We start from the raw sequence: 18,278 nt of genomic DNA on the forward strand, positions 1-18,278 counted from the left end.
TGATTAGATTATTTTTAATCTAATTATGAATCATAATAGCTACTTCCCTCTCAAGACATTTGGATTTTTGTTACATTTTGTAAAATTCAAAGCGCTCTTGTCACATCGGCTATTTTGCTTGCTTGGAAAAAGCTAAATTAAAATTGGTCTGCCTTGAAATTATGGAAAGCGGTAAAATTTTGTAGGTGTGACCGTTTCAAATAGCAGGGAAGGTTACGCTTGAACAAAATAATGAGATTGTTTTTTGTTGTTGTTATTTGTCAATTAGTAATAGACTAGTAAATAACTGTAACTGTGTGTGTTTCAGGATGTTGGTGGGTTTTTTTTGTTTGGAGAGAAGATGATTGTTTTTGAATTACAAATTATGTACTTTATAAACTTTATAAGCTAAATGGATTTGGATTTGGAAATTCTTTGTTGTCCTTCAACCGTATAATGAAGTTAACCACAGTGTAATATGACTAAAATACAGTGCAGTTGATCATCCTTTGATGATGTCATATGTAAACAGAAGCAATTCGGGAACTGAGGAGAAGGAATTACTAAAATCAAGTTCACATTTTTAACGTTCTTCACTTTCATACAAATGAGAAATAAATTAAGAGAAGAATTAATGGCACTTGGCAAATGCACAGAGGGAGGACTGGGTGAGCCTTTTCAAATGAACACTTAACGCACTGAGTTTTTGCTATTACATTCGTTATTTCATTGTAAATGTTGACTTAGTGTTCCTCCAGCCATATTATACCGAACAGCCATGACAAAGACTCGTGCAAAGCTTTCCCAAATCACATAAAGCAGGAGTGTCAAACTCACTTTTGTTGCGGGCCACTTTTGAGTTACGCCTTCCCTTGGAGAGCCGTTATGACAAAAATGTTTAATCGCATTATCACATTATTACTTTAATGGGTAAAACAAATTAGTGCAAAATCTCATTGTCATTTATTACACATAACAAATTGACATTTTGGTACATTTTTTAGCAAGGATCATGCGAGTTCACGGGGAGCCCACACAAAATGATGTCGCGGGCCGGATCTGGCCCCAGGGCCTTGAGTTTGATACAGACATAAAATTATATTTGAGGCTCCGTGATCATTATACTTTTTCTTTTGGTGAAACTCCAAACTATACTTTTTAAGTGGTTTTGACTTTCGAGATGCCTTTTATCTTTCAATCTCGAAATAGTTTGAAATCAGATAGTATTCTGAGTATTCTTTCAAAATGTGTACCCCCTTGCACGAGATTCCTTAACTTCATCAACAATAAATTGTTGTAAATTTACTTTTTCAGTGTTCCAGCTCACCAAAGGGTCCATACTGGTCTATTCAGGACACTCTGTTGTACTGGAAGAGGGCAACTCTTTTATTTATAGCTTCAGTGTGTCATTGGCTGGGGTGGTGTAAGGGTATCTCTCGCCATCAGCATGCACGTTCACTTATGAATGTTTATCGTCCATTCTGCAGGCGGGAATTGCATATTGTCCAAAGTGAAATCAGTTGTCATTATTGTATTTATATATGTGATATTTGACATCTCAAAAGCATCTTTCGGTCGCTCTAAACTGGGTGTTAACAATACATAGAGTGGAACAAGAATTACAGAGAGTGGCCATTTCAATACAAGTACAATACAACTCTATTGATAAGACTTAGGGTCATACGTTTTTTTCAAAGGCTATTTGTCTAAAAATCTGCTGGTGGGATGGATAACCGTGGTGTAAAGAGTGGGTTATCCACAACTTAACAGATGTTGTGATGAAAAATTGAGACAACTAAGTTTAGACAGTTTGAAGCACATTTGTCCAAAAACGAAATAACAAACCAGCTAAAGTGGGTCACAGCAATCGTAGATGACTTCCTTAAGTTTTTCCTAAGTGCTTCTTTCACAGCGCCATGTGTTGTTTGGGTTTGGTGTTCCCAAACAGTAATTCTATACGGCATAAAGGAAGCTTGGAGATAACTATATTCCAGCACATTCATTGAATTATGAAAAAAAAGTCCTGATTGAAAAAAAATAATAACAATTTGGAAAAAGTTGAATTCTGTTACACCTTGTGGGAATAAAGCAACTGAATAACATTAGCAATTGTGTTGTTCTTTGAACATACACAAAATGTTACCATATATCTCGGTAGGAGATTGTCCCTCCCATGAAAATGATTTTTGTTTCAATAGTTTTATACACTTATTGGATATCGATGCTGAATTCAATAAAATGAAGTTGCATTATAATATATATATATATATATATATATATATATATAAATATATATATACTGTATATTGACAGATGATAATTTACCAGTGTTCATTCATGTACTGAAGACTGTAGGTGTCTAGAAATGGTCTTGCATTATACTAAAATCAGTTTCCTATTGGCCCATAATTATCAATACTTCATTGACAGTGTCAGCCAAATCTGAGGATTACTATCTTTGTAAAGATCTGTACCTCATGTTGATGCGGTCAATACATGTACCTAACAATTTGGCAGCAAATGTCCTTGAACACTTGGTATCCATCCTGCTTTTCATTCACATCTGAAAAAGACTTTTTAAAATTAAATGAATGTAGAATAACTCTAATTGTGTTCCCTCCTCCATCAGCGCTGTGCCAGTGGACAGTGCAGACAAGAAGGGAGGGAGACAGCTGTCTGGCAGTGTGCAATTGGGGGCCCAGCAGCAGAACCAGCAACTCCTCCTGAGTCCGGCCAGCCTCCAGCTTGCTCAGCTCCAGGCCCAGCTCACCCTCCATCGCCTGAAGCTGGCTCACGGAGGCAATACAGCCACCGCGGCCAGTGCTCTCAATCAGGTTCTTTCCAATGTTGCCATGGCCCAGCCCCTCTTCAATCAACTGCGGAACCCCCAAATTTGCTTTCCCACAGGGGTGCTTGGTTTCCCCACTTCAAATACTGCCTTGGGGGCTGGAGGATTCAACCAGAGCCCAGGGAATGTGAAACTGAACCATCATGGTGGAGCGTCCACCGTAGGCCTACAGGGTGTGGAGTTTGGTAAAAAATCTGTGCCAACGTACCCCTCCGATATCGACAGCCGTCTTCAGTTCAACTTGGGAGGCACATCTGCAGCATCAGTGCCGACTGCTGATGGACATTATTCCGTGGTCGGCGCTCAAACAAAACAACTGAACAATGTTGGCTTCAAACAAGACTTCTATGGACAAGATATGGCCAGTCAACAAGCTGGATTCAATGTTGCTGATCCGAACATAAATCTGTATAACTGTTCAGGACAGACAGAGCAATGGAATAATGTGAGTCACACGGTGAATGTGCCATTGGCCTCTGATGTCGCTACTGTTTGGACAACAGCTGGGCAGACAGTGCAGTCCAGAAATGAACTGTATAACCCAGAGGAGCCCACTTCTGACCACAAGTTCAAGGCCAAGAGTGGCGGTTCGTCTTTTGCCACTGATGGCATGCAGGGCTTTGGGATTTACCAACCACTGCATGGAAGCGAAGAAACGTTGTGTTCTGGTACCAGAACACTTCAGGCTTACCAAGTTAATGACTACCATGCTGTCACACCCACTCAACTGCCACACCAGTGCAGCATCTGCGACAAGAAAGTCTACAACCTCAAGGTCAGTTGTATGTTAAATTGCAATGACAAAATTACTTACATTATTGCCAAAATGGTGGACAGTTTTCCTCAATGACATTCATTCAATGGAAAATGAATGACCTCTTTTAATGGGATGGGACTCATGGGAGGATTCCTTTTTGAAAGCTCTGGACCCCTGTTCCATGCAAGTGCCTTATTAAGCAGAATAATGATGCCCATTACAGTCGTTTGTGTGGTTGTCGCTCATCTTCCACTTTGTTCTCTAGATCAGTGTTTCTAAATGTTTATTGAGCCAAGCCACATATATGATAAAAGAAAAAAAAATCTTAAGGTGCATCACCAAACAAAAATGTCACAAAAAGTACATTCTATCCATTGTGGAATAGTGACGATCGTGTCTCAATGTACTCAATATGAAATTCTGATCATCTAACATCCTCTTGGAAGACTAGCAACAATTGGATTCACAGGTTATCCATATATATATTCTCCATTGTGTGAAGTGTGAGACTACATTCAAATTTTGCTACCAGTTTAAAAACTGCAAACTTTCCATTTAAGGTACAATCGCAAAACAATTCCACACAATCGATTAAGAATTTGTCTTCATTTTTTGCTCATCCCTCAAGTTATACACAGATACATGCGCAGGAGGGCTCATATGAACATTTCCTGACGTGTAGTCACAAGACAAGACCCCATACTCTGAGCTTTTTAATTGCCCGTAGCTTGTACAAAAGAGGGAAAGCTTCTGGTGTTCGATGTCAAGACTTCATGCCTGTTGACTTATATTTGTGTATGCACGTGTATTTTCAGGACTGGGACCAGCACGTAAAGGGAAAACTACACCTTCAGAACCGAGTGTTATACACCAATGAAGGGTGAGTGTTGAAATCAGTGTGAATTTTTAAACTACCCCTGTATTAGCATCAAGTACTGTATACTGATGCCAGGAAACAAAGCCAGTGACTAACTCTGGGCTGGCTTGTCAGGAATGGTCCCAAAATTGCAAATTTCTCCATCATGAGACAATAAAGGGTTTCTTATCTTATCTTAAAAATATGATGGACGCATGGAACCTTGGTGATCAAAAACATACATACATTGTTCTAGCACAATATTGGCCTGTTCGGAACTGATGTATCGCTTTGCATATTCATTTCATTTTGTTTGCTGCTACATATAGCTATCTTGATGTTGCCCTGAATATGAGGACTGTCTTAAGGTACGAGGGCAAAGACATGTAAAATGAGCCATGTGCTTGATTGTTCCAGCGCGACAGTGGTATCAACCGGAGCTGCTCACTTCCCTCTCGGTCGGCCCTCAGGTGGCGCTCTCAATGGAGGGGACTCAATGAACTGCACTTCTGCAGGTCAAGGTAAATTTACGGACTCAATAGCATGGGCGACACAAGCAGGCCTGTCAGTGTGCAGTTTTTCACATGATGGCAATAATAATAATAATACATTTTATTTACAAGCGCCTTTCAAGACACCCAAGGACACTTTACAATCAGGAACAAAAATAATAAAACACAGAAAGGGTTGAGCAGCGGCAGCTCTCTGTAAATGGGAGTAATTGAGGGAGCTGACAGAGTGAGGAAACATGCAATTATAAATATATACAGGGCATTGCTGTGTCTAAATTTAAAAATATGGTCCAATCTCCTCCCACATGCCTCCTATACAGTATAGTAGTGTCTAATTACTCCGTGTGGCAAGACCAATGTTAAACAGCACTGGTTCAAAATTAAATGAATAACATTTGTGGTTACAATGGCGTATTATTTTTCTTTAGAATGCTTGGAGGGATTCATTTTCAACAACATTGTATCGATTTTCTTAAATCCTACCTCAGTGATGTTAACAGCATCTCATACGTGAACGAAACGACTTACACCTTATATAATATTTTCAAAATACTGTACATACAACCATGTAACAGTATTGCAATCTTATTACACTGTGTGGCAAAAGTTAGTATTATCATATCTGTATTTTTTACAATTGCCCATTTAAAATATCGGAAATTGTTTCCACACAGATGTTTCGTCAGGGGTCAACACCTCGTACTTGCCAGCTGCAGCCATGAAGAATTACTCTTTGCCCAGCACGGGATTTACGTCACCCCAGACAGAGTCACAGGTCTGACAAATGTGTTGTTTTTTCCACATTCAAGTACTGTACCCCCATCCATCCATTTTCCGATCCGTTTTATCTTCACAAGGATTGTGGGGGGTGCTGTAGCCTATCCCAGCTGACTTTGGGCAGCAGGCAGGAGACACCCTGAACCGGTTGCCAGCCAATCGCAGGGCACACAGAGACGAAGAACCATCCGCGCTCACACTCACACCTAGGGACAATTTTGAGTGTTCAATCAGCCTGCCATGCCTGTTTTTGGAATGTGGGAGGAAACCGGAATACTCGGAAAACCCCACACTTGCATGGGGAGAACACGCAAACTCCACACAGGAAGGAGCTGGAATCGAACCCGTCACTGTGGTCAACGTGCTAACCACTTGACCACAAGGGTTGCTAATGTACCCCTATAAATAAAAATATGTTGTTACTGGTTACAACAAAGCATCAGCTGTCATCTTACAACTAATCATGTTTATAGGCAGTCACAGCCACCGGCCAGGTTTCAGTTACATGAATGTAAGTGTATGCTCAAATTTCGTCTCTTAACAGCTGGGTCTTTTTCTTGATATCTTTTTTGGTTCTTAAAGCTTACCCCTTGAAAAAACTAAGTATGATTCTGCAACTTCTGTATTTTGAGTCACAAAGAGGACAAGAATCATTTGATGGCAGCTGATAGATTACACAGATGCAGATTTTCTTTTCTCTATTCATTTGTGTATTTTCTGTACATTATCAATTACAGATGCATCACAAAAACAAAACTAGTTTACAAATCCTGACAATTATCAATTAAACGTTTATAGGCTATTCTACATGAGCTAAAGTTAGTTTCTATAAACACCCCTGTCTGAGTAGAACAGGTGGAAATTTATGATGTTAAAGCCAAGCCGTTGTTCACGTTTTATACACTGTACATGTCCACGGTCAAAGGCAAAGAAACACGCCGTATCTACAAACAATGTAATCAAAGGAAATTATGAATGAATGCAAATCACCAATCAGAGTGAACTAACTGCTACTTGAAAAATTAGACTAAAACACAGGGTGCTGTACACATACATATGTGTTTGCATTGTAAATTTCCCCAGTGTGGGACAAATAAAGGATATCTTATGTGTATAGAAGTCCCCCTTACACTAAAACAGTAGTTTCAGGGAATGAGAAATAAACACAGGATTACAGTGAATACTGTTAGCAGTACAGGCCTGACAAACCCCAGGCAGCTGTGTCAAGCTATACATCGAGTAGAGCCCAGTAAGGTGATCCCCAGGGATCAGGGTGCATGTGCTGTGGAACGTTGTGACTAGGAGGAACTGTGAAAATAAGCAGACCAACTCCTTTGGACCGTCAAACATGAATACTGCTTTGTACAAACAAACAGACATGTCCTATGGATAGATTCCTGTCACTCAGCACCATGTTAAATTGTTGTAAAGGCGACCTTATTTCACCGGAGTTCAATTTTAATGCATTGTGTTTTTCTCAGAAAATGCCACATGCTGAACTAAAAGATAACACAAGAAGTTTAAAATTAAATGGGAAGAGAAACAGCATTGTGGTAGTGTTTGGAATGAGAGTGGCTGGAAAATAAAGCAGCACAGATCTTCCCTCACTTTCACTTGGCACCTTGAGCCCCGTCCATCGCTCCAGTCTTTTTACGCAAATATTTTCACTAAAGTGAACCCCTGTGTACTACAACATAACACGTAAAAACGATAACTCGCTCGATTTTAACTTGAATGACAGTTGACAAAGGCCCGATACGGTAATTTGGGTTGCCAGTGTGCTAGATTTTGAATTTGAGCCTGTTCACTTTATGCAGCTTCCTGGATAATGTTCTTCTTTGGTTGTAAAGTAAAACATTTTGGGTTGTCCTCATTTCTGTAACTTTGATTCTAAGCTTTTTTATTCACAATTTTAAGTCATGTCTTGCTAGTTTGTGGTCTCAGCTACTGTTCATAGCCCGAGTCGCCCTCAGCGAGGATCCCAGTTCTGCGGTCGAACCGCAGGGGCTTTCACAAGCACACGACATTTGCAGGTCAAAAGCTAGTAAAGTCCATGGAGCAACGACCAAGATTTTTTCCTTACTTGAACATTCAGCGACCATTAACAGTCTATAATGGGATCTGTTTATTGAGCCCAGTGTATATTGACCTTTATGTGCTCAGATGGTGGCAGTGGTACTGGCATGGAGCTGTTAATAGAATTATCGCTCTTGTAACTTTCGGACTGCCAAAGTCATCTTGCAGGCCAGAAACCATTAAGTTGTCACCTTAATGAAGACTATCCACTATTCGACACTACTTTGTAGAAGTAATGATAAAATGCTGACACTTACACTTATTTTCAAACAGGGTTTGTGAGTTTAAAATAATTTTTAAAAACTTTGGGGACAACAGGTAGAAGCATACACATAGCTTTTAGCTTCTGTGGCCTGTGGAGGCAAAATTAGCTATTAATGGCTGAACAGACAGTTGAGCAAAATGAAAACAGCTTCTGACCAGCCAAACATAGTACCACATGTCGTGCCAGACAACCAAGAAGCTTCGTGCCCGCTATAGACCGTGTTTGGTTCCGCCGGTCGGACAGCCAGGAGCACTGTGTTAGTATATTCCGGTATACAGATAAACTAAATCTACATCAGGAATTTATGAATACATATTTTTTTGTGGTCTATGAGGTATCAAATTCACCAAATAAACGTGACCATGATAAGCATTGCAATAAAAATAGTGCCAAATATACAACACCCCAAAGCATTACATTTGCTGCTATGTTTATTGAAGTCCGACCCGTGTCTCATAATGAAAAGGGATGTTAAAAATGCAATTAAATGTTGGTCAGTATACTTTGCACGATCAAATGTTTGACAAGTGTGTAAATCTAAATGCTAAAAACTTTCTTCCTGCCACGGTTCTACTGCTGCTATTAATAGAAGCAGCTGGATCAAAGACACGCTGTGTGATAGTGTTGCACTGATGATGGGCAGAATCGTTTTCTGCCGCAACTTCCACCACACCGCTACATAGATTATTCCGACATATCATTCAATGATATGTTTCATCAGCTGTCATTTTCTATGATTCCTTTTTTTTCCTGGTGATTGACAAGGACTAATCACATGGTTGTGCGTGTAAGGTCAGTTTGGAACACCTGCTTACGTTACCAATTATGGTAACTTCACACTCTCTGGAGGCCCTTTGGGAAATTCTCATCACACACTGAAGAGAAATGTCAGAGTCAGGCTGCCGTGCAACTATATCACACCTCCAAGCAGTTGGGGTTTCATGACCCTGCTCAAGGGCGCCCTGCTCCAATTGCCAAATCAAAGAGCAAGCCGTCGCTGCCAATTCTTTGTTTTCTCAGATGCTGATGTTCTCCTTGTAATATTTGCAGCCGTTTCCGCCAAGAAAGGCCACGACGGGCCGTGTTGTTCACATCTGCAACCTCCCTGAAGGCAGTTGTACCGAGAATGATGTCATCAATCTGGGACTGCCCTTTGGCAAAGTTAGCAATTACATCTTGATGCGCTCAACTCACCAGGTATCAAAACAGATTTTTTCTTAATTTATTTTTCGCCACTGATACATTTTGATTGGTCTCTGCTTAGTAATGCTATTGCACATGCTATTAGAAATTTATTTCCGACAAGATGTTGAAGTGTTACAAGTAGGAATGCGCATCCAGAACATCATTTGTGCAGTCCTCAGCAAAACCTATCTGCAACAAAACGTCGCTCACTGTGGCATAGTCATGTGGGAACACAAACGTTCCTGAAGAAAAGATTAAAAGAAATGAAACTGAGGTGGAATGAAGCGGTGTTGTTCTACGTTTGACTAATAATGAGCAGTAAGTTTTCTCCGCAAAGAGAAGGCACACCCTATTTTTATACTGAACAAAAATGTGGTTGCAACACTTTTTTAGCTCCCGTCTTTCATGGTTTGAACTCAAACATATCGGAGTTTTTCGGTGGACACAAAAGACCTTTTTCTCACAGGGGGCTAAAAAACAAAACAGTATTTGGTGTGACCATCATTTGCCTCGCGCAGTGTAACACATTTATTACACGCTTGTGCCTTTGGCAGGCCACAATAAAAGGCCACTCCAAAATATTTCTAGACTGAGGGGGTTGGAAAGCCAGGCAGTACCTGGTGTGACCGCAATTGTTTCACACATTGCAATACATCTCCTTGGAATAGACACGGTCAGGTTTGTCGATTGTGGCCTGTTTCCTATCTTAAAACTGCCACCAAAATTAAAATCCTTCTTAATATTCATAAAATATGTCATTTTAAAATTCAACTGCTGAGTGAATTGTTTTTATAAACCGCTTATCCGCTGTCTTCGGGCGACAGGCAGAGTATACCGTGAACTGGTCTGGACATACAACCTTTCACACTTGCAGACAATTTAAAGTCAAAACATGAACCTACCGTTCATGTTTTGGGAATGTGGGAGGAAACAGGACTGCATTTGAATATGATGTAGAAAATTACACAACGGTTGAGTTTGAGATTTGTTTTTATGCTCTCCCCAATCAGGCCTTTCTGGAGATGGCCTATGTGGAGGCAGCTAAAGCCATGGTTCAGTATTATCAACTGACTCCAGCCATGATAAACAACCAGAAACTTCTCATTCGAATGTCCAAAAGATACCAGGAGCTACAACTTAAGGTAAGATTTGAGAAAAACCTGTATGCATCATGTTCAAATTCACCCCCCAAAAAATGTGATTTACTAAATTCAAATCTCTTATTTATATAGAAACCGGGTAAAGATGTTCAGGCAATCATCCAAGATATCGCATCCCATTGGGAAAGAGATGAAATGCAAGAACCTCAGCAGTAAGAAAACGTTTTATCTTTCCGCAACGTGAAAACCATGTAAAATTATTGAAATGTAACTGCCATCACTGTTTTCAACGGTTTGTTAGTCTGTTTGGCCCAAAATTTCCCCGTACATGACAGCGGCAAGATTATACATAAAGTACCGGTACATAATGTCTGAGGTCAAAAAAGCGTTCCTCTCCCCACCCCTCCGTCCCTCCCCGTCCCCCTTCCCCACCCCAAATTTAAAAAAAAAGTTATTCTTTCGAGTGGAACCTCTGTGGAATGTCACAACACAGATTTAGATTTAATTTAATTTACCTCTCACCTTCCTCCAGCTACATGACAGACAGAGCTCGCTCACGCAGCCCTGTCAGAAGCTCCCTCAGCCCTCACTCACACAGTCCCAGTTTCACATCATGTAGCTCAGCCCACAGCCCCCAGGCGGCCCCCTGCATGGTTCAGGAGAGAGGCACCAACGGTCTGGGCCCACGCCGAGGTTCTTGGGACTGGTCTTCACACCATAGACGAGGTGAGGGTGACATGGAGAGGGATGAACCCTCCCGGCGGAATGGCTGCAGCACGGACGGCGACCGCCCCAACGAACGACCATCAGACCGGCGGAAAGCCTATGGGAAAACCTCGGATTATGTCATCTCCAGGTCGGCAGACGAGCGAGGATTTGATAAAGGGATGCCTGGAAACAGAGACTTCCCACAAGGCAGTCCTCAAGGCAAGTCCTTCAACTCCTACCGGAGCATTGAGGAAAGCTTTTACATGAAGTCAGACAAAGTGTGCAGATCTACATACCAAAGACACGACAGCAAGTCAAGGAAGAGGAATGGCAGTGACCACAGCAGGCATTCGAGGCATGTGGAGAGCAAGATGATCGATGACCCACACCGCAGAACTCCAGAAGATAAGAAGCCGCGTTCACCCAGCAGGGGGAGAAGTAGGAAGCCAAACAAGAGGTGCATCCCGACAGAGAAACATGACAGCCCCACTAGAAATACTGTGAGTAGCAAATATGCCTAGATTACAGTCAACCACGGTGTATCTTGGGGGATGAGTTCCAGACCCGCAATATGTGAAACTAAACACACACTTTTTAAAGTATTCCCGTTATGTGTTTATATCTACTAAATCATTTTTATATCAATCAGAAAAGAAAAAGTAAGAAGAAGTCTCCATTAAGGCTCATACTTTACCCTTAACCGTGATATTTTCACAACTTTTGGTTTGTATCGGGATTATATACATCCTCACCCTGGCACTCTTGTGTCAATTTTCTCTTGTATTCATAATGGATATTTCAATACCTTTCTCTATTTATCAACTTAGTTCTGATTTATCATTATATTTAATGTTTAGAATTGATCATTTTAACTCTGATTGATGTAGGTTGTTTGTACTATTTTTTCGAATTTGTTTTTGAAATCAGCAAGCGATTTACTCATTTTTAGGTCCGTTTCGAGATTATTCCACATATTAACACCTTTGCTAGATACTCTTCTTTGCTTGATGTTTGTTCTTGTTTTGAGTTTTTTGAATAAGTTGATACCTCTTAATTCATAGTTGCTTTCTCGAATTTCAAAAAACTTCTGAACGTTTTGGCAGAGCAGGTTATTGTGTGCTTTGTACATTAATTGGGCGATTTTAAAGTCAACCAGGTCATAAAATTTCATCGTATTTAATTTGATAAATAGTGGATTTGTGGGTTCCGTATATTTTGATCTATTAATAATTCGAATTGCTTTTTTTGTAGTTTGAGAATAGGGAGTGTGTTTGTTTTGCAGGCATTTCCCCATATTTCCACACAGTAGGTCATGTATGGTAATAATAATGAAGTGTATAATGTGTACAAAGATCTCTTATTTAGCACTTCCTTGGTTTTGTAGAGGATCCCTACGGTCTTGGCTATTTTTCTTTTTACGTTATCGATATGTGGTTTCCAACATAGTTTTGAGTCTATTACTAATCCGAGAAACTTGGTTTCATACGCTCTTTCTATTTCAATTGAGTTTACCATAATTTTCGCTTGGTGTTTGATTGGTCTTGTGGTTTTCTACGGTTGTCAGGAGCTGTTTCAGATTTATTCCAGAACAGTAGAAAGTTGTATCATCAGCAAATAGGACACATTTAAATAGTTTTGAGACCTTGCAGATATCATTTATATATAAGATGAATAGTTTTGGACCAAGCACTGACCCCTGAGGAACTCCGTGAGTGATTTTCAGTTGATTCGTTTTTTTATTGTTGAGTTGCACGTACTGATAAAAAAACGAATCAACTGAAAATCACTCACGGCATACAATAATATTAACAAGCATACGCGTTTTTTTTTACCCAACCCACTTGCTGGGTAGCTGCGGATTTTCAGCAGATTTGGTTACTTTTACCCAACGTTGGGCTGATTATTTTGACCCAACAGATCGAGTTGAAAATTGGATTTGTGTGGCTGAAGAGCTGAAGCTGGTCGTCATTTGGGACAGTGTTGAAGTCAATTTAACATAACATTTTTAGAGAATGTTGCATGGCAACCCGGTGGCTCAGTGGGTGACATTGCTGAATTCAGGGACAAGTTGCTTCTTCTTCTTCGAAAATATGAGTAATAAAATTAATATTATTTTGAACCACAGCTGTACTGATAACCTGGTAACCTATTCATTCGTTTGAACAGTTTTTACCCCTTGTTGGGTCTAAGACCTGACCATAAAAATCTAATCAGATTAGTTTAGGGACCTTCTCTGCCTCTCGGCTTGCTGTTAATGATACCCCATATCCCTATCAGTAACCCTGAGTGCTGCCCGGTATGTTGCGGCACAACGTCATACTACAATAAAGGCATGCATCTCTTAATCAGGACTTGCCTTCATACTGCACTGTAAAAAACAATTGCTCGAAAATCTGAAGTGCCGCAAGGGCGCAAACAATAAACTACAGTACAGCTGGAAACACTGTAATTGAATTACATACACCATATTTTTGTCGATACTAATTCGCTTTCCTTTGTAGGATGGCCTATCTAAAGAACATGTCTCACCTCCGGGCAACAGCAAGTCAAAAGATTCTGCTGAATGTTTTGAGAAAAAGGACATTGTAAGTAACAAGAAGAAGACAAAATAGAAGGCAACATCTGCAAACATGCTTAGCTGTGTATTAAAATGTTTTTTCTTGATTACTTTGCAAGGAGAAGGGGTTGGAAAGTGGAGAAAACACGGATGACGAGTGTTGTTATCCCAAGAACATGGAGGAATTTCTTACAGTTGATGAAGTGGGAGAAGACGACGATTTCATTATCGAGCCGGACCTTCCTGAGCTGGAAGAGGATGCGATCTGTCCTCAAGTGTCTGCAGAGGAACAAACACAAACAATGGCGGAGACTTTACCATCACCGTCAGTCCTTCTGGAAGAGCAGGAGACGTCTATTAACAAATCTGTGTCGGAAGTGAAATGTGAGGGCGCTGAAGTTCCAGAAACATCTGGAACTGAGAAAGCAGTTTTGACTGAGACAAGTGTGGAGGAACAAAAGAAGACTTCTGAGTCACCCACGATGAACCTAAGTGAATTTCCCAATGAGGAATTTAAGGCAGCGTTGGAGGAGACGAGTACAGAAGACAAAGTTCCTGACAGTGGGCCCTTAGAAGAAGAGCCAGTCAAGAATCACATTCAAATGTCAGAGGACGGCAAGGTCCAGGATGTCGTACAGGTCACCGAGGCCAGCTCTAATGTCACTCAACACAAGGAGAGCATTCTTAAAAAAGGTACTTTACACCAGAGATATTTTCAATGTTCCGTTTTCTTTTCTTTTTTTCCAGATCATGCCCGCAACTTTGCTTGAAAGTTCCACCTGCCCTCGTTTTTTTTTCCCACCAACACATTATGTTTTCATACTGATAATAACAATTATAATATTATACCATATGCAATATATTTAGTACTATGTAGGAACTAAGAATTGAGCAACAGGTGGAATCTTATAATCTGTATCGCACAACCTTTTTATAGGTCAAATTTACAAACAAACAAACAAAAAGAAAATATCTCAAAGCCTGATGTGTTTTTGAAATCGGCAAATACATTTCGGGACACATAAAGCCCCCTCTGATTTAAAATGTGTTGGTTGATCGGTGATACCAACCCATCATAAAATTGTCAAAGACTGTAGACACAAAGTTGCACATAAACTAACCTATAGTGAGGAAAACATCAAGTTAGTGCCACAAATAAATTCATGTTAATCATTATTTGGAAGTATTTTGTATCTATTTACCTTTTTCCTAATTTCCTTTTGGCAGATATTGAAGTGCCCTCATCATCTATTGAACAAGAGAAAGTCGTTATTGAACATATCATCCCTTTAGGTAAGCTCGATACATTTTCTTGCACTTCTGTTGCAGTGAGGTGGAAATTGAAATCGTGAAGGTTCTCCGGTTATATCCAAAAGAGAAAGTATCCATCTGCCCTTTCCACAGTTCATCATTCTTCTAGCAGCATTGAGATCTCAAACATTAGCGTCTGCTGTCTTGGTGCGAACGTTAAAGCGTTATCATGTACACAGCTAATAATGGCACCGACAACCTATTGCATTAGCACTCTAATTGACGGGAATTGGCTGGCCACTTGCTGACCTATTTCTGTGATCTGTTTGTGAACTGCACCCCCGAGACATGAGTATTTATATTATTATTAGCACTGGAATGGCATGGCCCAGCACATGCTGCATGGGGACTTACATAAGCCGCTGCTGCGTGGTAACAATAGATCACAGACACGAGAGCTGTCTGCCATGAGTAATGGGGTTATTTTGGTTGTCTGATGCCTCGACAATCTGTGTTTTTCTCCGGAACAAACTCAGCACAACTGAAATGGGCCAGTTTTCATACCAAAGGCAACGAACGTCATATGTCACTGTGTAGGTTTTGTTGCTTGTCTCCAACAACGTATTTTAGTGTTAAGAGGACAAGATGTGTTAAGAGGACTAAGACTTAAAAAGCAGCGGAGATTTTTCAATATCTAAATTGTCACTAGGTGTTAATGTGAGTCGGAATGATTGCATCTGCGCTCTGTGATTGATGGACAACCGATCAGCTGAGATGGGCCCCAGCTCATTCACAACCCGACTGAGGAAAAGCACGATCAACATTGGCTGGATGGGTCTGCCAGCTTCCTCCAGTATTCCAAAAAGATGAAAGATTTAATTGCGCGAGTGTGAATTATTATTTATATGTGCCCTTTGACCAAGTGGCAGCCACCCGCTCTAAAGTCATTGTGACATAGTATCAAGGGGTCTTGGAATACTGCATCCATCGGAAAATGGCGGAGAAGTCCAAATCTTCCCCCAAATGTAGATAGGCGTGGCCAGAGAGTGGCAAGAGACCACCCTTGGCCACTTCATAGCTCCACCCCTAACAGTGTGTCAATAGTTCCCTTTAAAATGGTAACCTACATGTTGTTTATTGCTTTGCAGGGGTGGAGTTCATTGAGCCAAGGACTGGTTTCTACTGCAAACTTTGTGAGCTGTTCTACACTAGCGAGGAAACTGCAAAGATGAGCCACTGTCGCAGCACTGTGCACTACAGGAACTTACAGGTGTGTGCTGCCAATGTCCTCGATCTCATTACCGTCATATTTGTGTGAGTGTGTATGCACACAAACATTATATTTCTGTTTGTGTGCATTTGTATTAAGCGCCATTACCGCTACTGTTAAAATTCTGTTTGTGCTTCGTCATTGGAAAATAATCTTGATGAAACAAGTGCAACATAAAATGAAAGCCACACATTTTGTCACATGATGAAGGATGCAAATGCAATGATTTCTTACAGCCACAAGCATAAACATAAGCAAAATCAAGTATCATGCAGTGTGATAAACAATATCAGACACACATAAAATAGAGTCCCTATAACATTCTCAAAATACACAAATAATGGTTCAAGGCATACACAAAAAAAGACCAGTTAGGATCGTGTGAGGATGAGTCAAAAAAATTAATTGAACCGTTTTTTAAAATATTCTATACAGTTCAATATCAAATGTAGACATTATCAATGTTCACACTTATTTGCCCCAATGGCATTTATTTTCTTTAAAATGAATGGGACAAAATGATACTAAAAGTTAACAAGTGTCTCTTTTCATATTTTCCAATTCGGTGCGATACAATATTTGTATAGACACACCCAATGTACGCATAAACACAAACCGTTGTGTGTTACATTATTGTCCATTCAACAGCAGACCGTGTCACATTTCTCTGTCGGCGGGCAGCACAGGTGACACAAGAAATTCAACGTGTGACATTCCAACCAAAAAAATTTTCTTCTCACTTGTGCTGTCCGTCAAAGCTGCATGTGGTCGCTGTGTTATGTATATAGATATTTAATGGTTTACATTTATTCCAATATTATTACCCATGAGTTGAAATGAGGTTTCATAGCAGGGTTGTCTTATTTCTGTTTCGTAAAAGAAGTCCAGTGAATCAAAATAATATTTCAAACATTCTTAATCGGAATTTGACAGAACGTTATTTGTAATCTTTTTTGTTACTTTTTCCTCCGCTAATGCAGAAATACCTGTCCCAGCTGGCACATGAGAGCCTAAACCTTGCTGAATTTTCAAGCACCCAGTGACATCTTGTCCGCTTACCTCTTTACAGCAACCGCCCTAATAGGATTTCTGGAGGCATTAAAAAAATAAAAATATGGATATCTGCTCTTGTCATAGGCTACTGGAATTATAATTGGATATCTGGAATGCTGACGAGAATTTGGTTCAAATTTGTACATACTCTAATGTATAGCAGTGGTATTTATTAGTTTTATTCTTGTACTTAAAGCTATGTATTATTTAATTTCAATGTTGGCACACTTGACAAGTTGAACTGCTATCAAGACAGAATTTGTCTTCCAGGTTGGTCTTTGAATTGTCCGAATAACAATCATGGATTATATTATTATGACAACTACGTAGTGGTTTAAATGATGCCAATGAATGTTTTTTTTTCTCAGTTAATGCTGAGACGGATTATCAGGTTCATTGTATTTGTTGAGTTTCCAACTCAGTGTGTATTACTTGCAATTTATTGACAACTGGAGTCTATAACGTTTTTCTTTAACTTGGGTCTCGTGTGCACTACAGTTGTCTTTCAGGTAAAAATCACTTTATGTGTAAGAATAATGATGCAATGGCTTTGCAAACCATCTCTGCTGTATATAAATGTCCCTTAAAATGTCAACCCCTCACAGTGCCAGCCTCATGTGCTTAATTTAATGCCTTAACATTTTAAATATGACATGTTAAACTGGACCATGTACAGTAGTAAAAGTTCCAACATACATAACTATTGCTTGTTTCAGAGCCAAATGTATTTTCTACACAATGAAACCTTATCCTTGATCTTAATGTTGTTTTGGCAAATCTAATGTTCATGTGAATAAATACTTAATTGATGTTTTGTTTTTGTTTTGTTTTTTTTGCTGTTGTTGTTTTTGCTTTAGAATCTTTCTTCACGTACAAACCTGGTATGTTGTAATCGTTAAGCTTGGCTACCTTACCTGCTACATTATGTCATTACAGGATACATCCGACACATGAGCCCATTCATCAGCTTCACCTATTTTTAGAACCTCCTCATGAACGTTATTGTTGTAAAAGAGCGCCCCCAGGTGTTGAGGTACAATAATTCAAAATTGGTTGAAAACTCATTTGGGTTGTACGATACAAA

At 39.9% G+C, this 18,278-nt stretch overlaps 1 protein-coding gene across 1 annotated transcript in view; it reads left to right on the forward strand.

Annotated features, from left to right (window-relative positions):
• Positions 1 to 17,993, forward strand: part of rbm20 (RNA binding motif protein 20) — a 32,230-nt gene extending 14,237 nt beyond the window's left edge. Inside the window, exons 2-14 of the mRNA XM_052083504.1 lie at positions 2,609 to 3,602; positions 4,400 to 4,464; positions 4,858 to 4,961; positions 5,627 to 5,727; positions 9,121 to 9,267; positions 10,266 to 10,397; positions 10,488 to 10,567; positions 10,888 to 11,563; positions 13,565 to 13,648; positions 13,740 to 14,313; positions 14,848 to 14,913; positions 16,020 to 16,141; positions 17,122 to 17,993. Coding sequence (XP_051939464.1) covers positions 2,609 to 3,602; positions 4,400 to 4,464; positions 4,858 to 4,961; positions 5,627 to 5,727; positions 9,121 to 9,267; positions 10,266 to 10,397; positions 10,488 to 10,567; positions 10,888 to 11,563; positions 13,565 to 13,648; positions 13,740 to 14,313; positions 14,848 to 14,913; positions 16,020 to 16,141; positions 17,122 to 17,184 — 3,208 coding nt within the window. The 3' untranslated portion in view covers positions 17,185 to 17,993. The remainder of the gene's footprint in view (positions 1 to 2,608; positions 3,603 to 4,399; positions 4,465 to 4,857; positions 4,962 to 5,626; positions 5,728 to 9,120; positions 9,268 to 10,265; positions 10,398 to 10,487; positions 10,568 to 10,887; positions 11,564 to 13,564; positions 13,649 to 13,739; positions 14,314 to 14,847; positions 14,914 to 16,019; positions 16,142 to 17,121) is intronic.
• The last annotated feature ends 285 nt before the right edge of the window (positions 17,994 to 18,278 follow it).

This window comes from Hippocampus zosterae, chromosome 13 (assembly GCF_025434085.1).
Source record: "Hippocampus zosterae strain Florida chromosome 13, ASM2543408v3, whole genome shotgun sequence".
NCBI classification, from domain to species: Eukaryota; Metazoa; Chordata; class Actinopteri; order Syngnathiformes; family Syngnathidae; genus Hippocampus; species Hippocampus zosterae.